Genomic DNA, 26,680 nt, shown 5'->3' on the forward strand with positions numbered 1-26,680 from the left:
TTTGAAGCAATTACAGTAAGAGTTTTTTTTCTTCTTTTTGCGATAAAGGTTTTACAGAAATTAACAGTGGCGGCTGGCGCTACTAAATATCTGGGTCGGGGGGTGGCAAACTAATGCCACGTAAATCCCCCCCCCCAACGTGGGAGAGGAACGGTGGACGGAAAGGCAGTGATTGCCGCAAGCACCTGCCCACCCACACCCAACGTTAGATGTACGAGAAGGCGGCGGCAACCCACCACGGGAGACTGTGCTTAACATAGGAGGCAGGGGGAGGGAAGAGTCGGGCCGTTGCTTCTCCTCCCAGCTGAACAGGAAGTGTGTCCTGAGACTCGATTGGCCAGGGAGTCCGAAGACTCCCTGACCAATTCAGTCTCAGGACCTGCTTTCTGATTGGCCAGGAGGAGGATCAGCAAGACAATAGCAAATATTAATTTGCTATTGTCATACAACTGGGTGGGCTCAGGGTGCAGTGCTCTACGCCTTAAGCCCACCCTTTTTTTAAGCCAATTAGAGCCTCAGGCTCTAATCATATGCTTAAAAAAAAAAAACCCCGTTGGAATCCATGCGCTCCTACACCCCGTATGGACGGGCCACCACTGGAAATGAATAAGAACCCCTGTCAGTGTTAAATGGTGTGGCTCCACCCTCCATCTGCCACATTTGCAGAAAAGTTTGACCTGTTAATGCAAGTTGAAAATTAGGAATTGGTTCAGCCCCTAAACAAGTCCTGGCTGTCACCACATATTCCTATTTTGTAGGTCAAACCCAAAGTGCACTGGATACTAGTAAATGAAAAACTGATGCCCAGCTACAAAACACAATGCCTAAATTCCAACAAACCTGGGATCCCTGGATTTCGGCACTCTTTCCTAAAGATTTTGATTGCAGGCCACTAGATTTATAAAAAAAAAATTCTATACAACCCCATTATTGCCAACTTGTGTACCCCCCAATGCCGACACCCCCTGTTTGTATAAAAACAAGAGACCTGTCATTTAACTCAAATCTTGGTGTACTTTGTGTGTTTCTGCAAGATCTGTGCAGTAATCCAGTGTGAAATTTTACCGACCTTCCTGTAATAAAGACCGGTCAATGCTGCTCTCTTTCCTTGTGCAGGGTGACTGGTCTTATCGCCGCCCCCTCTTGTAGTTTTCTGCAAACAGCCTCTAGCGGGTGGATCTGTTGAGCCTCTCCCACAGCTCCGCTCTCCACACAACCTATGTGCAGCACCGTGATGATGTTACTGTTCATTTACAAGGTAATAATTGGGTTTGCAAAGAAGTTTGGTGTACATAAAATAGATTTATATTTTTTTTAGCTATTGGGTAATATTTTTGAATAAAAAGGTTTGTGCCCGGAGTTCAGCTTTAAATATACACAGGTAGACAAGTTGAATTCATATGATTTCTAATTCTATAAGGCAAAATAACCTATAAGAAGAGTTATTTCATAAACTGTAACATGTAGATTGAAGGAAACCGTAGCCCTGGGAATGAATTAAATGTGCTCTGGCTTTAAGGGGTTAAAGATTTATTAAAGATTACCGCAGCAGGTGCACATGGGCAATTTATGGCTGCTAGTAATACAAAGTTGGTTTCATCACTGCATTTTTGTTTAACTCTGTATGCCCTCTCATTAGCCTCTGCTCTTCAGTTTCATACCGCCTGCAATTTCAATTTATGACATCATATCTGGATACTGTTCTGAGCAGCATGCAGGTTATCCTGGGGCTCCACTAAGCTCCACTCTCCAACCAACCAGAAAAGTCTGCCGTTCTACCAGTGTTCAAAGAAAATGATGTCAGATGCTGAAACTCAGACAGTCAACAATCGATGGGGGAGGAGAACAGGCTCAAAATGCGTCAAAACAAAATCCCTCTGATACTGATCAAAATGTGTTTTGTGTTGCAGATACCAGTTTGTTTTTTTCAGGTGACGTTGAAGTCCAGAAATCTTTGGCAGAATTGGACAATTCACAGCTTATGGAAGCGTACTAATCTAAAGTTAATTTGGAAAAATATCCTCTATATCTGTAAAATGTTCAATCACTCCAGAAAAAATACAAAGCCAAAAGCATAGCATAAAAAAAAAAACGACATTAAAGCATGCAAATTTTTTTTTTACTTTTGCTTCTGTCAGTTCTTTATTTTTGCGATCTTTGTCCCCCACTGGGGAGTTTTCTCCATACTCATACTTCCTGTCTGGTCATCAGGACAGGAAATGAGAGTAACTCTAATGCCGCGTACATACGATCGAATTGTCTGGCGGACTTGGTCCGGCAAGCAATCCGGCAAACAAATCCGCCGGACTTTATAACGAACGACTTGGCCACACACGGACACTCCAAAGTCCGGCGATTTCTAACGCGATGACGTACAGCACGTGCGACGGGACTAGAAAAGGGAAGTTCAATAGCCAGTAGCCAATAGCTTCCTTCTCGTACTTGCTTCAGAGAATGCATCATTCTTAGTCCGCCAGACTAGCACACTGACGATTGGATTGTCCGCTGAAAGCCAAGTCCGGCGGACAAATTTTGAGTCAAAACTACTTTCTAAGTTCGCTGGACTTTACAATGAAAAAGTCCGCTGGAGCCCACACACGATGGAATTGTCCGGCGTACTGTGGTCCGGCGGACTAAATCCTCCAGGCAATTCAATCGTGTGTACACGGCATAACATTTCCAATTTTCACTCACATCTAAAACTAAATGAAAATGCTTTGGCTCCACTTTAAAAATGTTTACTTATGCTCAGTCACAACTAAATCAAAATGCTGTATTTGTAAGTGATACAAAAAAATATATTTTTTTATTATCTTCAAATATAGTGCTTATACTTGTCAGCACTTAACATAGGGACAACTTTGTGAATGATGAAGTGATTACAGATATTGTGGATATCACTAAGATTATAAGGTGTACATATGGGGAGGCCTGCAATGGAAGTTCTGTGCTGTAATATTGTGATCGTTATTGACTGTCAATATGTTCTACAGAAGAGCATTTTAATTGGTCTTTTGAATGGATATAAATAATCAATGGTCATTTCAACCAATTGTTGTGTTCATCTGTATGATGCCATCCATTTCCTTTTCTATTTTGTTGAATACTTAAAGTAGAACTATAAACAAACGTTTTTTTTGGATAGAGTAAGGGAAGATTATAATCCCTGTCAGATATTTTTTTTTTCACCATCTGTGTCCCATTTTGAAGATTTCCTTTCGGCCCCTTTCACACTGGGGTGGCAGCTGCATCGGCGGTAAAGCGGCGCTGTTTTACCGTCGTTTTAGAGGCAGTATGCGGCCGCTAGCGGGGTGATTTTAACCCCCACTAGCGGCCAAAAAAGGGATAAAACCACCCGCAAAGCGCCACTGCAGTGGCGCTTTGCTGGCAGTATTGCCGCGCTGCCCCATTGATTTCAATGGGTAGGAGCGGTTTAGGAGCAGTGAATACACGGCTCCTTACCGCTCCAAAGATGCGGCTAGCAGGAATTTTTTCACCGTCCTGCTAGTGCACCGCTCCAGTGTGAAAGCCCTCTGGCATTCACACTGGAGTGAAAGGGATCGGTTTTTTCAAGCGCTATACAGGTGCTATTTTTAGTGCTGTAGCGCCTGAAAAACACCCCAGTGTGAAAGGGGCCTTAATTTCCTGTCCCATAGCCAAACAGGAAATGAGAGGAAATCCCTGAAAATTAAGGGAATCACTTGGAGACCCACAGGTCACCAGAACTATTAGAAAATGTCCCTTATTACATTTCTGGGGACAACCCAAAATTCTGGATTTTTTTTACTTTCACTGATCATGGTAAACAGGACAAATAGAGAGGGTGAATCTCCTCCTTAACGGGGGGCACAGACAGCAATAAAAACCTGATATGGGTTCTAATCCCTTTACACTCCATATAAAGCTAAACACATTTTCTCCTTTAGTTATACCTTAACAGATATGCTCTCAAAGTAATTTTGATTTATGTATATGTCTCCTAAATATGAGTAGTAATGGTGCATTGTTTGCTTCTAATCTGAATTACCAGCTAAGTGGGTATTTTTAAAGCTGTTTAGTATATATTCTTTGGTAGGCTATAGCATACCTCCCACCTTTCTAAATTTGGGAATGAGGGACAACTATGAGCAAAAGTATATAGACTTAGGACACAAACCCCTGTCATGCCCCAATTAGGAGACTTGTATAAAAAAGAAATATTGGTTAAACTCACCTTTTTACCCCTACTATTTCTTTATATTGGTTTTTGGAATTTACAAATGCAGCAATTTAGAAATAGGGTGAAACGTTTAGCACTGGGAAACACTTTTTGATATGAGGGACAACTGAGGAGGAAAATGACTGTCCCTCATTCCCAAATGAGGGACAGTCCCTCAAAATCAGGGACAGTTGGGAGCTATAGCACCACACATATTAGTTACTGTATATGTAATGGCATGTATCCCATTACCTTCCGGTTGTGGGATAACGTCCTCAGTGGCTGTCTTCCAGCACTGTGGGAGCCTCTGCTACAGAGAAAAAGTTGCACCACTCTCTGACTCTCTTATGCACAGGACTCACTCTGCTACAATTTCACAATGCATCGTTTTCTTTGAATAGGCAAGGGAAATCTGTCATTCAGTGCTCCTCCACCCATTCACAGAAGGCAATGCACTGAGGGATTGTAATGGCACAACTTGTGTGAGTGGTGGAGAGAGTAGAATGGGACGGGTGGGTGGCGCAACTTTCCTCTGTATCAGAGGCTGCGGTTAAAGCTGAAGTTTAGTTAAATATTTTATTAGGCTTACAACTTTATTAATCCAACTTACTTGTATGTCTCATCTTAGGTTTAGAGAGCAACCAAGGCTGTCTACTAATCCATGTATGGTACTTGAGCAGCTACCCAATGTCACATTTATATTTTGATGTCTGAAGTTAACAGAATGTCTAGCTCTCAGCATTGGATCAATAATGTCACACTCATTAAGTAGCAACAGATGCATATATTCCATGTGCAAACTGGCATTTATGGCTTGCCTAACTTGTTGGAAGGAGTAGCATGGCATGAAGAAATACTTAGATGGGGTCCACTTTTCATTTAGAGAATCCCAGCAAAAAACAATATTCTTCAAATTAGAATTTTATGAAGGGCTTTAAAAATATGGTATACATGCCTTATTGGGCGAAGCATGTAGTAAATGTTGGGAAAAGTTGGCATAAATCTGAAACATAGGCAAGGAGGGGCACTACTGGAGCAGACATAGCCAACCAAAGGATTTTATTGCGATAACATATGCCGTTTCAATAGTCTTGATATGAAGAATTTTGTAATTCCAAAGTTAAGAGACGCCAAGCCTAAAATTAGCTTAGGCTATAATTACAGCAGCAGACTCTTAATGTGGGTAGAGGCTGTTCTTTTTGGCTGATACCCCAGCCTGAAGGACAGCAATGAAATTGCCACACATAGATATGGCAGAAAACTGTGTCTATTGGCTCCTGGAAGCCATATTTTCTGGAAGCTTAATTTGTGTGTTATGGAAAGCTAGAATAAAAAAAAGAAAAAAAAAGAAAACTGTTCCCTATTATATTTCATTGCATATTCATTTTGATTGCTATGACATTTTCCCTACACCAAAGTGGCAGACAGTTATAAAGTGTTTGTTATATTAATCGTCCTGTCATTTTTCCAGTGTCTCCATTTTTGAATATATCTCATACATTTTACAACTTTTTATATATCTTCCAACTATCCTCTTTTAGTGAGAGGCCTGTGAAAAAAAACAGTGTAAGTGATATACCATATGGCCAAAGGTTTTCGATATGTTCTAATGCACATGTATCAAACACAAGGCCCACGGCTGAATTCAGCCCTTCAGGCCATTTCATGTGGCCCTCACACCTCTCCTGCGGCCCCGTCCCCAGTTTCTTCCCAACAGCAGCACAAGGTGAGGGGGGTGCACTGTGATCTAAGGGAGGGTGGGGGACTCTTGATTTCTGATGGCGGAGGTGGTTCTTGACATCTGAATTAAAGGGGGAGGGTGCTTTGGACATATGCTTATAATTATGAGAATAATACAATTTTATGCCAGTTGAAAAGGAGGGTCACACATTGCTGATATCATTAGCAATAAACTTTATTGGAGACTGCTCGGATAGAACACCATGATAGAACCATGTTCTGCCTGGCCATTTTTTTATGGATGATACCAGCAGTGTGCGACCATCCTTTTCAGACTTGCATCATCTGCAGTAGGAGTGTGAGTGGCCTCCATGCTTGTCTGCACCTGCCAGTCATAGTTTAAGTCTTACGTTATTACCAGTCAAATGTGGAGGCAATTATTTAATATGATAAAGAGTAGATACATTTATATAGTCTTACGGATACAACCGGCCCTTTGAGGGCAACCATAATGTTAATGTGGCCGCAATGAAATTGAGTTTGACACATCTGTTCTAATGTGTAAGCAAATGTTACCTATGCTCAGGTATAATACAAGCAACGCTGTGTATTCAGTAAATGGCCAAGGGAAGGGTGGCAGAAAATCGAGAATAGCGATACAGTCTATGAGAGGGGCAGCTCTCATATCAGGAGCAGGCAAGAAGTTGGAGTTATGCTATCTAGCGTAAAGAAAAGTATTATTTTTTAAAGTACAGTGCAGCAATCTAGCCATGTGTTACAGCTGAGCAGAAGTAACATTTGATTACACATTAGAACTTACTAAAATTTCTGTGCCTAGTGTTGGGTTTTAAAATGTGTTGGTGAGAATTTTCACCTACTTAGCCAATTTGTGAGGTCAGGTACCAATGTTGGATGAAAAGACCTGGCACGCAATTGTCATTCCAGTTCATCCCAAAGGTTTTCAGTTATTGAGAAGAGGATTCTGTGCGGGCCTATCAAGTTCTACACCAAATTCATCAAACCATATCTTTATTGACTTGTCCTTGTGCATAGAGGCATGGTTCTGCTGGGACAGTAAAAGGCCATCCCCAAACTTTTGCCACCAGGTTGGAGGCACCCAATTGTGTAAAACATCTTTGTATTGTATGATTTAGCTATACAAGTACTTTACTCGAAACAACTGAATAATTTAGAGAGTTGTCTACATATGTTTGCCCATTTAGTGTATATTTGTTATACTTTCTTTCATGCTTATGTTGGCCATAGTGAATGCACAAAGTTTTGTCTTCATGATTTGAGGACTTGTTTGCCTAAATATTTTGCATTAGAAGTCTCCTTCTTTCCAATTTCAGAACATTGGGAGGCATGGATTTCACCCACCTGATATCTTGAAGATGGAACAGTCAGTGATATAATTATGCATGCTGCCAGCATCCCAGAGGACAACTTGTAGTCAACACACCTTTCCATCCTCATTTATACTGTAAATGAAATAAAAAAGAAAAAAATGTCAGCCCTATGGAAAACTTTGGCACACACCCAGCTCTGCGTGGTCTAGTTGGCACATGTTCAAAATTTGACACAGTATGGTAGCATGCGAAGAAAAAAATGAAAATACATGACTGAAGAAGAAAATGTGCCACTATCCAATAACATACCACAGTCTTGCTGGTTTATGGAATGAAGAAAACAAAGTTTACAAATTAAGCCGGTCAAATGCGTTAAAGTTAAATTTCAGGCATGACAATTTTTATATAGTTACATTGGCCCAGCTTGGACCAATGCAAGTATGAATATGCCATACCTGTAAGGTCACTGTAGTAGGCACCACTGAACACAGAAGGGTGCTTGCTCAGCAAGGGTGTCATTCACAGAACACTTTCCATTTTCTAATAAATGCAAAGTGTTCTCTAATTGGACAAGGTAGAGAACATGATGTCAACACCCCACCTATTCACCTCAGAAAAATTTTGAGAAAATGAAAACTGTTCCCTAAATGGCATCTGTGCTGAGTGGGCGACCTCCTGTGTCCATTAAGCAGCAGGGCAGATTCTTAGCACAGAACCCAGTAGCTAGTACAAATCACTGTATTAGTGTTGCATACTTCAGCAATTTCCAGCATCCACAAGCCTCCCACGGGTATGGCACATACATTCTTACTTTGGTAGACTAATATAACTATGTAAAACTTGTCATACCTGAAATTCAACTTAGAGATTTCTCTTGTTCAGGCCTGTGGGCTAAATGAGAGAAATCACTTGATTACCCCCTTCCAGCTAAACAGTATGGATGGGCAAATCTGCAGTGCCAGCTACTGTATATTCTGACAGCCAGCACCCACAGCTGTCAGGATACTCAAACACTGCCTGCATCTGATTGGGTAAAGACACTTGTAGGTAGATGCAGTCTGTACTACTATAGGTGGTGCTCAACCGAAGCTGCAATGCAGAAGGGGAAGGAAGGTGTGAGGAACTTGGTTCCTTTGTGATTTCCTATGGTCACTTGGGAGACAGTTCTTCTATTGGACGCTGGTGCACCTTGTGACCTCGGCTGCCATCTTGGGTCAGGGCAGTGTCTATTTAAGACACTGGTTCCAAGGTTTGTCGCACATTATGCAAGTGGTTAGCGTAGCGACAGGTTCCCCATCTACTATAGACGAGGGAAAGTGCAGGGACTAGGCTGTCACCACTTTAGGAAGCCTCCCATGTGGGTGAGAACCGACCAGGCCCCATTCCCGCGCCTCGTTGCATAAGCTGATGGCATCATCTCAAGATAACATTTCCCTGCTACAGTTTTGTAACTGGCTCCGGTTGGCTGTGCCTACCCACTGGGCCTAATTGTGCATTGTTGGGACTTTGTTAATACACTGCTCTCATTCACCTCGGCCTCCGTGTAATCTCTGCTCGCCAACACACTTTGCTGCACCCTGCTCACGCACTGTTCATCCAAAAATGTTCAATGTGAAGCCCTATTTACCATTATCATTGAAATTGAAAGTAAAAGAGAATCCCAAATTTTGAGTTGCCCCCAGAAAAGTAATAGAGGAGAACCCGCCCAAATGGGGATACTAGTTCTGGTGACCAGGGGGTCCCCAAGAAATTCCCTTAATTTTTAGGGATTTTTCCTTCAGATTTAGCAAAACCATGCAGTGCAAAGGCCTGCCTGATTGCATACAAATTGAAACTCCTAAGGTTTGACCTCATATGGTTTTGGTAAATCTGAAGGAAAAACTCAGCAGAAAAACAGATAGTGTGTATGGGGCATCACTTTCTGTTTGGCTATAAGACAGGAAGTAAAAACAAATCTCCGCAATGGCGAAAAAAAATTGACACGGGTCATAACCTTCCCTTGCTCTATCCAACAAAACAAAAAAAGTTTTGACTATAGTCCTACTTTGGCTACTTTCACACTGAGACGCTTTACAGGCATTTTAGCGCTAAAAATAGCACCTGCATAGCGCACGTAAAGCACCTCTTCTGTCCCTCCAATGTGAAAGCCCGATTGCTTTCACACTGGAGTGTTACTCTTGCGGAACGTTAAAAAAAGACCTGCAAGCCGCACCTTTGGGAGCGGTATACACCGCTCCTAAAATGCACCTGCCCATTGAAATGAATGGGCACCACTGCCAAAGTGCCTGCAAAGCACTTCGGCAGCGGCGATACACGGGCAGTATTAACCCCTTCTTCGGCCGCTAGCGGGGGTTAAAACTGCCCCACTAGCGGCTGAAAAGCGTAGATAAAATGACAGTAAAGTGCCACTAAAACTAGCGCCGCTTTACCACCGATGTTCTCACTGCCCCAATGTGAAACTGCCCTAATAAATGCTTGTTTAGGTCTAGATAAATAATAACAGCTTTACCTACCTGATCCTCTGCTCCCAAAGGTTTTCTCTCTGATGTAGTACCAGTCCCCAAAGCCTCTCCTCCTCTGTGCCATGGTGATCCTCTGACCTTATCAAGACCAATGTAGGGACCATAGCCCTGCACTGGGTGTGGCGACACTGAGGGACAATCTACAGCCAAAGCATAGGGCAGCACCGGCTGGTGTGGAAACAAGGATCAGGTAAGTAAAACTACTATCTGTAGACCTACAGTAAATGAACATTTAACTATTGCAGTTTTCCTGGAGTTGGGCTTTATAAGACTAATGCCTGGTACACACAATGAGATTATCGGACGAATGATTGTCAATAATTTTTTTTTGAAAGCTAGTCTAATATCGAAAATGAAGAGGCTACTAAAGATACAAAAATTCTCGTACGACAGAATAAAAATTTGAAAGTGTCTCTACAAGACTCTGGTCCGGCCGCACCTAGCGTATGCTGTCCAGTTCTGGGCACCAAACCTCAGGAAGGATGTACTGGAAATGGAGCGAGTACAAAGAAGGGCAACAAAGCTAATAAAGGGTCTGGAGGATATTAGTTATGAGGAAAGGTTGCGAGCACTGAACTTATTCTCTCTGGAGAAGAGATGCTTGAGAGGGGATATCATTTAAATTTACAAATACCATACTGGTGACCCCACAATAGGGATACAACTTTTTTGTGGAAGAGAGTTTAATAAGACACATGGCCACTCATTAAAATTAGAAGAAAAGAGGTTTAACCTTAAACTACGTAGAGGGTTCTTTACTGTAATGCCGCGTACAAACGATCAGAATTTCCGACAACAAAACCGTGGATTTTTTCCGAAGGATGTTGGCTCAAACTTGTCTTGCATACACACGGCCACACAAACGTTGTTGGAAATTCCGAACGTAAGAACGTGGTAACGTACAACACGTACGGCGAGCCGAGAAAAAGGAAGTTCAATAACCAGTGTGGCTCCTTCTGCTTGATTCCGAGCACACGTGAGCATTTGTGAGATGGACTTGTGTACACACGATCTGACTTTCCGACAGCAAGTGAAGTTGGCGGAAAATTTGAGAACCTATTCTCAAACATTTGTGGCCGTAAATTCCGACAGCAAATGTTCGAAGGAGCATACAAATGGTCAGACTTTCTGACAACAAGCTCACATCGAACATTTCCCGTTGGAAAATCTGACCGTGCGTACGTGGCATAACAGCCACAAGGATGTGGAATTCCCTTGCACAGAAGGTGGTCTCAGCGGGGAGCATCCATAGTTTCAAAAAACTACTAAATAAGCACCTGAATGACTACAACATACAGGGATATACAATGTAATACTGACATATAATCACACACATAGGTTGGACTTGATGGACTTTCAACCTTTTTTCAACCTCACCTACTATGCAACTATGTAATGTATTGCATTGTATTTATATTGTATTTTCGAACAACAACTGCACTGCTTAAACAAAACTCCTACGATCTGGTATCATACAAGCAAAATTGTTGTGCCTGTCCAATCGGATAATTTCGCATGAATTTTCGTGATCGATTCGTGAAAGCTATGTACTAACAATCAGATTATCACACGATTGCTTTAGAAAGCGGTATTTTTCGTATGATGTTCTGGTTGTGTGTACGGGCCTTAATACTCAGACCCCATACACACTATACAACTTTTGTTGTCTGATTTCCTTTAGATTTACCAAAACCATGTAGTGCAAGGGCCTGCCTAATTGCATACAAATTGAAACTTTAAAGCCTCGTACACACGATCGGATTGTTGGCCAACAAAACCATGGACTTTTGTCCGAAGGGCGTTGGCCCAAACTTGTCTTGCATACACACGGCAAATAATTGTTGGCCAACAGTCACGAACGTAGTGACGTACTACATGTTTTTTCAGCTCTTTAGCGCCACCCTTTGGGCTCCTTCTGCTAATTTCGTGTTAGTAGAAGTTTTCATTTCGCACTTTTCATTTTATGCTTTTCAGTTTGTTTATGAACGCCCGTTTGTCAATCAGCCATTTTGTGGAATCGGAGGAGATAACGTGTTATGTATTATTTGCCTTGGAGTTATTGCTTTGACATTATTTTTTGGGTTGAATAATGATTTGATTTGGTATATTTTCTATATTTGTGGATGCATGGAATGCACTTTTTGGTTAAGTTCTATTGGCAGATAGCATGTGTAATTTTATTTGTTTTCTTTTTTCAATGCACAATAAAAACAATTGTGTAGAATAATACTTGGCTATGTGTTTTACTTCAGATGACAGTTTGGGAGTAGGCAGTTACATTTTAAAAAATACAATGTAAAATTGACAAGGGACACCAATATAGTTGTATCTTTGATATTAAAAACTACAGGATAATGGTGTTGGGGTAACTTGCCCAAAAAAAATCAAAAATCAAAAATAAGATTATTCTTGATATCACTAGAAAAAAAGCCATTGAAAATTTGTTTGTAATGCCCCATACACACTATCAGATTTTCTGCAGATTTCCTGCCTGATTGCATACAAATTGTAACTCCTATGGTTTGACCTCATATTATATGGTTTTGGCAAATCTGAAGAAAAAACTGATATGCCCTGTACACACGGTCGGACATTCTGACAACAAAATCCGTCAGATTTTTTCCGACGGATTTTGGCCCAAACTTGTCTTGCATACACACGTTCGCATAAAGTTCTGGGAAAATCCGAACGTTCAGAACGCGGTGATGTAGAACACGTACGACGGGACTATAAATGGGCCAGTACCCAATAGCTTTTGTCTCCTAATTTATTCTGAGCATGCATGCCACTTTATCCGTTGGAATTGTCTACACACGATCGGAATTTAAACAATCGGATTTTGTTGTCAGAAAATTATAGATCCTGCTCTCAAACTTTGTGTGTCAGAAATTCCAATGGAAAAAGTCAGATGGAGCCCATACACGATCGGATTTTCTGACAATAAGATCCAATCGCACATTTTCCGTCGGAAAGTCAGACCGTTTGTACAGGGTAATAGTGTGTATGGGGCTTTATAACTCCATCAGTATCACCAGCAAAGCAGCTTCATTATTATCCCATTAAAGAAGAAGAGAATGTGCGCTGCATTTCAAGATTTCATAATTTGTCACGTCACGAATGTTAATTGTCCATTACGAACGCTAGTTTACAAGACCAACCGCTTCTGATTCATCCTTGCTTCCGAGCATGCGTGTTTGTACTTTGGACTTTTCTCCAACGGACTTGTGTACACACGCTCGGAAAATCCGACAACAGACATTTGTCCGCTGAAAACCTGCCATCCAATATTTGTCCGCGGAAAATCCGACAAAAATTGTCTGATGGAGCGTATACACGGTCGGATTTTCTGCCAACAGCCTCTCATCATACATTTCCCTTTGGAAAATTTGATCGTGTGTACGAGGCTTTAATGTTAGACATTAATATGGATTTGGTAAATCTGAAGGAAAAAAAAGGAAGAAAATTGTATAATGTGTATCCAGCTTAAGAAAAGGGCCTATAACTGTCTGCATTTTCTCTGACAGTCATGTCCCTGGTACAGTCTGGATAAAGGAATGAGAACAAAGTGGTGAAGCACAGTGCTGACTGTGGCTGGGCCAGAATAAGCGTCACTAAGTTTAATCACATGCAAAGCAATTGTTCATGAATAACAGGAAAATGAGGACTGCCAAACAGAGCTGATTAACGTCGTACAGAGCAATATGCGATTCCACCTTCTTACTAACATTCCAGAAGACTGAACGCGAACAGCTCAGCCAGCGTTTTATTTGCACCCCGAACTATTGTGGAAAATGGTCATCAAGAAACTCTAGTATAGTCTACAGCTCAGAGAGAAAAAAACAGATAAGTGTGCCGTCTAGACAAATGAAATGAAAACATATGAGCTTAGCGGTCAATTTTCAATAAGTAAAACAACTTGTCAAATTGTTATCAAACCCTCTAATCGCAGCCCACAGGAGATCCTCTTCGAGGGGCTGGATCAGAACTGGTGTTTATTAAAAGGATCATATCAAACTGGGGATTAGGAAAGTCAAAACAAATATACAAAGGAAACTATGAAAAGTACGCTTTCCTAGAGTGCCTAGTATGTTTATTTCCCTCTGGGTCCGAAAAACAGCTAAATGTTCTTCTCACTTCTCCACCGATCAAATCACAACACAGCAGTGTGAAGTCATTCTGGGTATGACCACACCAACAATGCAATCAGTGTTAACTACTTCCCGTCTGCCTCATATCAGGTTTACTGGTACAGGACGGCTCTCCTGTGCAGAATCACGCATATGTACTTTGGCCTGCAGGGGGCATGTGCACGCCGCCAGCAGGCCGCTTCTGATGTGAATATTCACAGCAAGCGCTGATCTGTGGATGCCGGACACTTGATGTCCTCCTGCCCCCGTCGATTGTCGGTAATACAAACAGAATGCAGATGTAAACAAGGCAGATCGTCGTTCTGACAGGGGGGATGGATTCTGTGTTCCTGCAAGCCAGACCTCACTGTTTACATAAAAACACTGGCTAGGCGCACCGTTAACCCTTTGATCTCCCTAGAGGTTTAAACCCTTCCCAGCCAGTATTATTAGTACGGTCACTGTGCATATTTTTAGCACTGATGACTGTATTTGTGTCACTGATTCCTGCAAAGTATCAAAAGTGTCAGTTATGCCGCGTACACACGATCAGAATTCTCGTCAGAAAAGGCTATGATGGTTTTTCCAACGGAATTCCGCTCAAGCGTGGCTTGCATACACACGGTCACACAAAAGTTCGCTGAACTTTCAACCGTCAAGAACGCGGTGATGCACAACACTGTGAGAAAATTAAGTCCACTGCTTCCGAACATGCGCCGAATTGTTTCCGAGCATGCGTAGGAATTTTGCGCATCGGAATTGCTACAGACGACCGGGATTTTCGATCGAAACTTTTTCCATTGCAAAAATTGAGAACATGCTCTCAATCTTTTGCTTGCATACATTCCGCCAGCAAATTTCCGATGGAGCCTACACACGGTCGCATTTTCTGACGAAAAACTCTCATCGGTCTTTTGCTGGCCAAATTTCCGATCGTGTGTATGCGGCATTAGTGTCCAATTGTCCTCTCCCAATATCGCACTCCCGCTATAAGGCTGGCCAATTTTGAAATAATTTTCTTTTAAAAATCTGAAAATTTGGGCGTTTTGTGATATGGTGATGCCACCATTGACTTCGAAATTCAGCCAACCAAGCCTTCAATTTCACCTCATGTTGCTACAGAAAATAATTTTTGTGGCTAGGAATCTTCTTTTCTTTCCGAGAATTTTCTTTTCTTGCGCATGCACATTTCTTTTTCGATTACATTTCTCGCACGATTCTCCCATCATTATTGTTTTTCAAAAAAATTCCAGCATGTCCAATTACTCAAATCTGATTGCCACACGAAAATCGGCTGTTGCTGCAGCCCACTAATGGTGCCGAATACGAACAAAAATTCTTAGATAAGATTTTTGAAAGAAAATTATTTCATGATTTGACCCATGTATAATACCCATGGATGACCTGCCTAAGTCGCTAATCGCCTCCATTACTAGTAAAAAAAAATGTATTTAATAAAAATTCCATAAATATATCTCACAGTTTGTAGATGCTATAACATTTGTGTAAACCAATCAATATCCGCTTATTGGGAATTTGAAATGCCATGGGCAGGCTGGTTGCACCCATGTAGATCCATCGATCGACTTGGGTACAACCAGCATGTCGGATTTTTATATGCAACTACTGCCAGCGGCTATAGGCACTAGCAATAATCACTGTGTTCTCCCAGTAGGAATGGCTCCTCAGGCCCCCAACCACCCTGTCATCCCTGCCAGGAGAACACAATAGCTCTACAGGAGAGATTCTTCCATTAGCACTGACTGTGTTGATGGGGGAATCAAGTGATTTTCTTTCCTGCAACCACAGAAAGAAAATCACATCATCTATGGCCTGTCTTAAATAGTGCCAAGCTAGTAAATATGCACAAAATATAATGCCTGGAGTTCGGCTTTAAAGGTTTCCTAGTCACACATATCAGATCTGATTTTCTTCTGTATTCACATGCTGCACACTTGTTCCTTGTTAGTGATTTAAAAAGGTATTAAAACTAGTGTTAGCCAGGAAGCCAGCAGTTTCAGGCAGAAAACAATAACAACAGTGGTCTCCACCAGCTTCCTAAGCTAAGCTGCTACCCTGCTGCTTAGTGAGGATTGGAGGTTGCACACTTGGCACGGGTGCCATTTACAGAACACTTTGCATTTTCTCAATGAATGCAAAGTGTTCTCTGTGAGACAAGGTAGAGAGGCAGGGTGGTGACATCTTGATCTCCACCTCATATCATCAGAAAATGCCTTGCAGTTTATGGTTCCGTAGCAATGCAATTCATATGCAGAATGTACAAGTGGCAGTGTGCTGCTTAAAAAGGTCCCCCTAGCCTTCCATTAGCTCCTGCTGCTGTCAATCATAGGCAGTGAGCCAATGAGGAGTGAGAGGGGTGGGGCTGAGCCATGGCTCTGTGTGTGAATAAACAAAGAGGGCCGTGGCTCAGGTGCCCCCCACTGCAAGCTGCTTGCCCTGGGGGCACTGGGCAGGAGGGAGGGTCCAGAAGCACTGGCAAGGAACCCGAGAAGAAGAGGACCGGGCTGCTCTGTGCAAAACCACACAGAGCAGGTAAGTACAACATATTTGTTGTTTTGTGAATAAAAAAAGCCTTTAAACACTTCAATACCGGGCACTTATACAACTTCCTGCCCAGACCAATTTTCAGCTTTCAGCTCTGTCGCACTTTGAATGACAATTGCACGGTCATGTTACACTGTACCCAAACTACATTTTTACATTTTGTTCCCACACATAGAGCTTTCTTTTGGTGGTATTTGATCATCTCTGGGATTTTTATGTTCTGCTAAACAAATAAAAAAAAAGACCGAAAATTTTGAAAAGAAAAATTTGTTTTTTTTGTTTATGTTACAAAGCTTTGAAATAAGTACGTTTTCTCCTTCACTGATGGGCACTAATGAGGCTGCACTGATAAGGTGGCACTGATGGGCACTGATGACGTGGCCCCAATGAGGTGGTACAGATGAGGTGGCACTGATGATAGGCACTAATATGTGGCACTGATGGGGCACTGATAGGTGGCACTGATATGCAGCACTGATGGGTACACATAGGTGGCACTGATGGGCACTGATAGGTGGCACAGATGGGCACTGATAGGTGGCACAGATGGGCATGGATGAGCACTGATAGGTGGCACCCGGGGTAGCGCAGCGGCTTGATATCCTGGCGATGTCATATGACATCCAGTCAGGATATTGCAACCACTTTACTGACGTCATATTGCTATATTGCGGGTGGCAAGTGGTTAATATCACTTTAACCACTTCCCGACCAGCGCACGACGATGTACGTCGTCAGAATGGCACGGGCAGGCATATTGGCGTACAGGTACGTCCAATATCCGATGCCGCCCTGCCATCGGGAGCGCGCCGCCAGCGCTGGTCGGGACCCCCGTGAGTCCGGTCGCGGGACCCGCGGACTCGATCGCCGCGGGCATCCCCGCGATCGTCTCACGGAGCGGCCGAATGGAGGAAATGCTGTGTAAACAACATTTTTCCATTCTGCCTAGCAACTAGTGACGCTAATCTCTGCTCCATGTGATTGGAGCAGAGATCAGTGTACACTAAATGAAAGCCCAACCCCCCCACAGTTAGTAACACACCCCCTAGGAACACTTAACCCCTACACTGCCACCCACTGGTTAACCCCTTCACTGCCAGTGTCATTTACACAGGAATCACTGCATTTATATAGCAGTGATTACTGTATAAATGACAATGGTCCCAAAAATGTGTCAAAAATGTCCGATGGGTCCCCGACAATGTCGCAGTCACAATAAAAATCGCAGATCGCCGCCATTACTAGTAAAAAAAAAATAATAAAAAATTATTAATAAAAATGCTATAAAACTATCCCTATTTTGTAAACGCTATAACTTTTGCGCAAACCAATCAATAATCGCTTATTGCGATTTTTTTTACCAAAAATATGTAGAAGAATACGTATCGGCCTAAACTGAGGGAAAAAAATGTTTTTTTATATATTTTTGGGGGATATTTATTATAACAAAAAGTAAAAAATAATGCGTTTTTTTCAAAATTGTCGCTCTATTTTTGTTTATAGCACAAAAAATAAAAACCGCAGGGGTGATCAAATACCACCAAAAGAAAGCTCTATTTGTGGGAAAAAAAGGACGTCAATTTTGTTTGGGAGCCACGTCGCACGACCAGGCAATTGTCAATTAAAGCGACGCAGTGCCGAATCGCAAAAAGTGGTCTGGTCTTTGACCAGCAAATTGGTCCGGTCTGAAAGTGGTTAAATATACCATTGAAAGCATTTTGTTATATCTGCTATATAGTAATAGGAGATGTTCTGTAGTCCTAATACGTCTAGGTTGACAATACTTATGATACAGTAATGTTGAGTGTTGTTACCCTAGGACAGGAAGTGCCTTACAGGCAGGGCTACCAAGTGAAAATAAAGGAAATAAGCCAGAAAAAAGGAAACATACAGCCACCACATCTAAGGCCTAAGGTCAGTCTGTCTGTCTGTTCCTTTACAACTGTGTGTTATTATACATGGGAATTTTTTACTAACAGGGAACAATATAATGTATGGGCAGCTGTGTTCAACCCCTGGTAGCCTGCTACCGTAGACCATGGCCTATATCTCTAGATGCAGAAATCTGGATCTGACAATATTGTCTTCCCAATCTTTATTTGTTAGCATTCATTAAATTCAGATTTTAAGGGACGGCATCTGCTTAACCACTTAAGGACCGCCGTATTGCCATTATACGTCATCAGAATGGCACAGGTAGGCACAAGCACGTAGATGTACGTGCCTGCCTTCCAGCGGGTGGGGGGTCCGATCGGACCCCCTCCCGCTGGATACGGCGGTCCGTTTCCCTCCGGGAGCGATCCTTGATGAGGGGATGGCCGTTGGTTTCTGGCCACCCCCTCTCAATCGCTCCTGGCCAATGACGAACTTCCTCCCACTGTGTATTGTTTACACTGGAAGGAGGAAGTGATGTCATTCTCCTCGGGCGGTCTTTTTGACCGGACTACGAGGAGAAGACTAAAAGTAAGTGCACCAAAACACTACACTGACACATAGGTACACATAGGTACACAAACCCCCCCGATCCCCCCCCCCGATCGCCCCCCGATCCCCCCCGCCCCCCCCCCCCCAGTCACAGTGTCACTGATTGCATTGATCATTTCTTTACTGATCAATGCATTCAGTGTCAGTTGTAAAAGTAAAAACTGTCAGGGCAGTTAGTGCTAGGTCCAGGGTAGCCCCCTATCACCCCCCAATAAAGATTTAACCCCCTGATTGCCCCTAGAGTTAACCCTTTCACCCCCTTTTGCCAGTGTCACTAAGCAATAATTTTTCTGATCGCTGCATCAGTGTCGCTAGTGTCGCTAGGTAGCTAGTTATTTTTTTAGGTTCACCGCCAGGTTTTTATATCGCTAGGTACCCCGATATACTACCCAATAATGGTTTTAACATCCTGATTGCCCTAGTTAACCCTTTCACCCCCTTTTGCCACTGTCACTAAGCGATCATTTTTCTGATCGCTGCATTAGTGTCGCTACTGTCGCTAGGTAGCTAGTTATTTTTTTAGGTTCACCGCCAGGTTTTTATATCGCTAGGTACCCCGATATACTACCCAATAATGGTTTTAACATCCTGATTGCCCCTAGTTAACCCTTTCACCCCCTTTTGCCAGTGTCACTAAGCGATCATTTTTCTGATCGCTGCATCAGTGTCGCTACTGTCGCTAGGTAGCTAGTTATTTTTTTAGGTTCACCGCCAGGTTTTTATATATCGCTAGGTACCCCGATATACTACCCAATAATGGTTTTAACATCCTGATTGCCCCTAGTTAACCCTTTCACCCCCTTTTGCCAGTGTCACTAAGCGATCATTTTTCTGATCGCTGCATCAGTGTCGCTACTGTCGCTAGGTAGCTAGTTATTTTTTTAGGTTCACCGCCAGGTTTTTATATCGCTAGGTACCCCGATATACTACCCAATAATGGTTTTAACATCCTGATTGCCCCTAGTTAACCCTTTCACCCCCTTTTGCCAGTGTCACTAAGCGATAATTTTTCTGATCGCTGCATCAGTGTCGCTACTGTCGCTAGGTAGCTAGTTATTTTTTTAGGTTCACCGCCAGGTTTTTATAGCGCTAGGTACCCCGATATACTACCCAATAATGGTTTTAACCCCCTGATTGCCCCTAGTTAACCCTTTCACCAGCGATCACAGTATAAGTGTCACTGGTGACGCTGGTTAGCCAGTTAGTTATTTAGGTTCCCCGTCAGGTTTTTATATAGCACCAGGGACCCCCATATACTACCTAATAAAAATTTGAACCCCCTGATTGCCCCTAGTTAACCCTTTCACCACTGATCACCGTATAAGTGTTATGGGTGACTCTGGTTAGTTTGCTTTTTATAGCATCAGGGCACCCACCATTTATTACCCAATAAAGGTTTAACCCCCTGATCACCCGGCGGGTGATATCAATTAGGTTTTAGGGTCAGGGTCTGCGTCGCCCCAGGCAGCGCTAGGTTAGTGCCAGTACCGCTAACACCCACGCGCAAAGCATACACCTCCCGTAGTGGTATAGAATCTGAACAGATCAATATCTGATCTGATCAGATCTATACTAGCGTCCCCAGCAGTTCAGGGTTCCAAAAAAACGTATTGTTAGCGGGATCAGCCCAGATACCTGCTAGCACCTGCGTTTTGCCCCTCTGCCCAGCCCACCCAAGTGCAGTATCGATCGATCACTGTCACTTACAAAACACTAAACACATAACTGCAGCGATCGCAGAGTCAGGCCTGATCCCTGCGATCGCTAACAGTTTTTTTGGTAGCATTTTATATTTAAATCCGGAAGGCAGTGCTTGGTTTTCGGGGTCCCGTACGTGGCTAGGCTCCCAAAAAGTCCCCCACATGTGGTATCCCCGTACTCGGGAGAAGCAGCAGAATTTATTTTGGGGTGTAATTTGACTTCTGCCCATAGCATGTGTGAGCAATATATCATTTAGTGACAACTTTGTGCAAAAAAAAAAAAAGTTTGTAATATTCCCGCAACTTTTGGCAAAATATAAAATATTCCATGGACTCAACATGCCTCTCAGTAAATAGCTTGGGGTGTCTACTTTCCAAAATGGGGTCATTTTGGGGGGTTTTGTGCTATTTTGGCATTTTATGGCCTTCGAAACTGTGATAGGTAGTGAGGAGTTAAATCAAAAATTTGCACCCTTAGAAATCCTGAAGGTGGTGATTGGTTTTCGGGGTGCCGTGCGCGACTAGACTCCCAAAAAGTCCCACACATGTGGTATCCCCATACTCGGGAGAAGTAGCGGAATATATTTTGGGGTGCAATTCCACATATAACCATGGCATGTGTGAGCAATATATCATTTAGTGACAACTTTTTGTAAAAAAAAATTTTTTTGTCATTATTCAATCCCTTAGGACAAAAAAATAAATATTCAATGGGCTCAACATACCCATCAGCAATTTCCTTGGGGTGTCTACTTTCCAAAATGGGGTCATTTGGGGGGGGGGGGGGTTTGTACTGCCCTGCCATTTTAGCACCTCAAGAAATGAGATAGGCAGTCATAAATTAAAAGCTGTGTAAATTCCAGAAAATGTACTCTAGTTTGTAGACGCTATAACTTTTGCGCAAACCAAAAAATATACGCTTATTGACATTTTTTTTACTAAAGACATGTGGCTGAATAAATTTTGCCCTCAATGTATGACTAAAATTTAGTTTATTCGATTTTTCTTATAACAAAAAGAAGAAAATATCTTTTTTTTTCAAAATTTTCGCTCTTTTTCCATTTATATCGCAAAAAAAAAAAAATCACAGAGGCAATCAAATACCATCAAAAGAAAGCTCTATTTGTGGGAAGAAAAGGACACAAATTTCGTTTGGGTGCAATATTGCATGACCGCGCAATTACCAGTTAAAGCAGCGCAGTGCGAAATTGGAAAAAGACCTCTGGTCCTTAAGGTGTTTATTGGTCCGGAGCTGAAGTGGTTAATGAAGGGCGGGGGGGGGGGGGGGGGTTTGAAACGCATTGGCTGCTGCAAAATAAAATATTTCATAGGACTGTATAAGATAGCGTGGTGCTCCCATCATTTCAACGCTTTAATAAACTCTTTGGAGGGTCCAACAGGACACCATGGTTGTTGGTAAGCAGCCTCTAGGACTGCACACCACCCATCATGTTATAACATGTCACCATAAGGTTCAGTGCCCCATACCACTGAAAATATTTTTTACTTTTGGTCAAACAGTACTTTATGAACTTAAGGGATGAATGGATCTCGTTGTTCCTTCAACCATAGCCTTGTTTTAAATGATTCGCACCCTTCACAAGTATGTGTTATAGTACTTAGTGCAATTTAAAAATCCTACCTTTTATTTTCATTTCACTTTTCTTCCTTTATTTCTTTTTTCTAGTCTCCTCTATAGTTGTCAATGGAAGGAAGGACAGGTATCCTGTCTCCGAGACATGTCTGCTGGCATGACTGCACCTTCTGCAATAACCTGTCTACCTCTAGACGAACACACTACTGAAATATCTGCAAATAATTTAAGTCCAAGAATAACTTTCACTTTGCCAAACAGTGTTTTTATTACCTACTATTTCATTATGGAAACAATAAGTTGCACCTGCCACATAACTCAGCAAACTATGTTTGCAAATTCCCTCAGACTCATATACAGTATATCTAAACTTCCTGGTCTCATACTTTCGCTCTCATCCAGATTGTCCATTTATACAAGCAGGACCAGATTAGAAGTCTGGCAGAAAAGAGAAAGGTCTGTGTATTTAGGAGTGTCTGAGGGCTTATTTTAGCTTCTGCAAGCATCTCTGTTTTAGTAAGCTATGTCCTAATACAATAGCAAATATCAGTATGGTGCTATAATGTTTTGTACTGCATCTAGTCAAAAACAGTGCAAATAAAAAAAAAACCTTAGACCCCTTTCACACTGAGGCAGGTTTCGGGCATTTTAGCGTTAGAAATGAGAAGGAAGTGTCACCAGCACACCAGGATCTCCAAAATTGGGTCCAAAATTGTAATCACATAGTATCAACAAAAATGAATAGAAGCAACATTTCGGAGCCACGCAAGACCCCTTCTTCAGGCATGTGACATGATGAAGGGGTCCTGTGTGGCTCAGAAACTTTGCTTCTATTTGTTTTTTTGATACTATGTGATTAAAATTTTGGACATTTTTGTAGATCCTGGTGTGCTGGTGACACTTTCTTCTCATGATTGCAGTCGGTTCCAGCCATTGGTCATTTCAGCAACCAATTTAAGATACAGCCATTTGGGCAGGAACGTGTGAGTTGGGAGTATTGCATTGGGGGTTAGTGCTAGAAATAGCGCCTGTAAAGTGCCTGAAAATGGCCTCCCTGTCAGAAACCATGAATCAGACAGAAGTACAGTTAATCACACTTGTTTAATAATAATAAAACGGTAAACAGAGTAAGCATAGTCAATACATAGCCAGAGTTCAGCAACCAGATTGGGTAGTCAGCAAATGCCAATGTCATAGAGCCAGAGAACAATGTAGTAGTACAGCAAGCAGGATCAGGAGCCAGAAGGGACATCAGCCCCGCAAGTCTTCAACAGGAACGCAGGAGAAAAGTCTCTGAGATGTGACCAAAGGCGAAGGCAGAGATGAAGTGAGCTGGACGGCTTTAAGTAGACAGGAGCGACGAGCAGATCAACAACAGCTGAGTCACCGTGGAGAGAAAGGAGCTGGCAATCAGCCAACAGCTGAATGGCCAGCTCAGAGAAGGATGGGCTGAGCCCAGCCCTGACACTCCCATTCATAGTCACATAGTTAAATTCTCTGTAATGGGTGCTTTAACACCCGGGCGGTGTGCTTGTGGGACGTTTGGAAAAGTCCTGCAAGCAGCATCTGTGGTGCGGGTTGGGAGCGATGTATACAATGCTCCCTCAAGGCCCCTGCTCATTGCAATGAATGGACAGTGATTCCGAAGCCCTTTAAGACCCCTTTCACACTGAGGCAGTTTTCATGCGTTTTAGCGCTAGAAATAGCACCTGTAAAGTGCCTGAAAACTGCCTCTCATTCATTGCAATGGGTGCTTTCACACCCGGGCAGTACGCTTGCAGGACATTAGAAAAAGTTCACCCAAAGGCACCTGCCCATTGCATTGAATGCCTGAAAAGCGCTTCAGAAGAGCCACAACAGGGGCATTTTTAACTCTTTCTTTGGAGTTAAAAGTGCCCTGCTAGCGGCCGAAAAGCGTTGCTTAAACAGCGATCAAGCGGCACTAAAACGAGTGGAGCTTTACTGCTAACACACAGGTGGCCCCAGTGTGAAAGGGGTCTAAAGGTCCATTTAGATAGTCATGGTACAGTAATATGGTAAACACACTAAAAGAAATATGAGCAGGATATTAGAGAACTAAAAATCCAACTCCCTCAGTGCTCACGGTAAAACATAGATTGTAGCTGCTGCTATATTAATCACGAAACCTAAAAAATGGAGCCCAAGACAGTCACCTAAGACCCTAGCAGCGCTTTATTATTTTAAAAACTTGAACGTCACTCTATAAGTTTAAATTTGAAATTTAATACAGAATATCAAACTGCACCCAGTAAGAAACCTTATAATATATATAATCAATTTCAAACTGTACTGTATGCAGCGCTCCCAAACTGCCCCAAAGATGCTGCTTGCAGAACTTTTTCTAATGTCCTGCAAGCGTACTGCCTGGGTGTGAAAGCACCCATTGCAATGAATGAAAGGCAGTTTTCAGGCACTTTACAGGTGCTATTTCTAGCGCTAAAACGCATGAAAACTGCCTCAGTGTGAAAGGGGTCTTAAAGGACTACATCCTTGTGCAGACTAGGATCTAGACACAACCACGCCAGTGTCATGTCATATATTGCCAACTCAGTCATATCTCCTTATACATGGCAGCAAACTCTGAAAAAAGGAACAGCACAGGAGGATCATGTAATGTAATTTTTTGAAGATCACTTGATGGTAATTTACATATTGTAAGTGAAGGTTTTCAATGCATGTACCAGGACATTGCATAAGAATCACAGAACTCTGCCATAATAGACCTGCTCTATTCACAATGTCAGGGAAAGGACAAATCCCTGTTCTAATAATGGTGTTTGACTGCTAGTACTTAGGATAGGGGATATATAAATACTTCTAGCTTAATTATCACTATGCAAGTCCTGAAGTAGAAGCAGAATAGATGACGGTTGATGATAGAGCTTGTGTACACAAACTTAAAAACATTACAAAAAGAACATAAACTTCAGTAGTGAATATGATGTTTGATCAACTATCTGCATAGGTCTGCCGGTTAATTTTGGAGCAAATTTTGGAAACATAAAGTTAAGTTCCACCAAAGTTTTAAATTTGTAGCAGAAATAGAAACTTGACTATGTCACTATCCTGTGCCAGAACGGATAAAACATATTCTCTTTAGTAAATATTCTTCCCATATTAAGAGTGCTCTAATTTTCCTCTAACCCCACAATAAACGTCCACATACAACATCTGAATATAGACTCCTGTAAACATACAACCATGTGTGTTATTTAAGACAGAAGGGGTCATTTACTAAAACCCTAGTGCCTAACGTGTGTCCCCTGAGAACTTATTGTGCAGCTATCAGGCCCTTGAAGAAAGTGTTCTGTGTTTTGGTGCTTACTCAAGCCAACAAAGAAAATATTCTTTAGACTGGGCTTCTAGCAGATAATTGGTTTGGTTTATTTCTTTCCCACTACCCTAACATTTTATATGCTATCTCTTATCTCTGTTTATGTTTTTTTTGGGGGGTTTTTTATGTAAGAGGCTGCTAAGAGTACAAATGTGGAAGCATTGACTTGTAAATGGACCGTAATCTGTAGTGGTTTCTAAAAGTCTAATGTAATGTGCCTTCAGTCTGTGACAGTCCTTGGAGCATATTCTTAGCCTCCAACAACTCCTATATCATGTTCACAATTTCTGGGGAACTCTTGTAGAAAAAATTTAGTCTCTGACCATCTCTTGTAGAATGCCCATAGTCTCTGACCATCTCCTGCTCCATGTCTATAGTTTTCTGTGACATTGCAATCACTGAATACCATGTGTGGCCCTTTGGTGATGCCAGGGACCACACTTAAGGGCCCCCTCTATCAAGTAAGGTAACCATCACTGTTCTAAAATATCAGAGACTTCACTGCGCAAAGTGAATGCTCGGAGTTTCATATATAAGGTAAATATGCGTTTATAGTCCTCATTCAATCATGGGCAAGAAATTCTGTATTTATTGAAATTTCTCCTGCCCATGAATGGATGTGCAAAGTTAATACAGCTTCCCAGCCATACATTTACTAAGCTCAGAGAACACTCACTTTGCAAAGTCAACATTCTCTACTTCTTTAGTAAATCAATCCCAGAGTATCAAGAGTATTTCATGGACTCAGTGGGTTGCATGTGTTTTTGATTTTGATATTCAGGTGGTCATGTTTTACTCGTTACCTATACTTGAAAATAAAAATGTACTTTGTCATTGTATTAAAAATCCAACTCTAGCCAAAACATATTGGTTTGTTTTGGATGGAGTGCTAAAGCATTAGACCTTGTCAGGTTTCAACTGCTGCTGATGTTCCCATTGGAGAGATTCACCATTACTTCCTGTTTTAGTGACACTAAACCTTTAGACAAAAAGTCAGGGAAAATCTGTCCAAGGAAAGAAAAAAGCAAGAAAAAATGAATAGAGGTTATAACTCCTCTTTACTTCTTCTTGCTGTATGTTTCCCCTTTAAGGAGATTGCCCCTTAC

The 26,680-nt window shown here is 42.1% G+C and overlaps 1 protein-coding gene across 1 annotated transcript in view; it reads right to left on the minus strand.

Annotated features, from left to right (window-relative positions):
- Positions 1 to 26,680, minus strand: part of ADAMTSL3 (ADAMTS like 3) — a 712,540-nt gene that overhangs the window by 675,809 nt on the left and 10,051 nt on the right. The window contains exon 2 of the mRNA XM_077470182.1: positions 7,259 to 7,359. Within this exon, the coding sequence (XP_077326308.1) occupies positions 7,259 to 7,354 (96 nt within the window). The 5' untranslated portion in view covers positions 7,355 to 7,359. The remainder of the gene's footprint in view (positions 1 to 7,258; positions 7,360 to 26,680) is intronic.

This window comes from Lithobates pipiens, unplaced genomic scaffold, assembly GCF_037356315.1.
Source record: "Lithobates pipiens isolate NorthernLeopardFrog02 unplaced genomic scaffold, aLitPip1_a1.2 Scaffold_8, whole genome shotgun sequence".
In the NCBI taxonomy this organism is placed as follows: domain Eukaryota; kingdom Metazoa; phylum Chordata; class Amphibia; order Anura; family Ranidae; genus Lithobates; species Lithobates pipiens.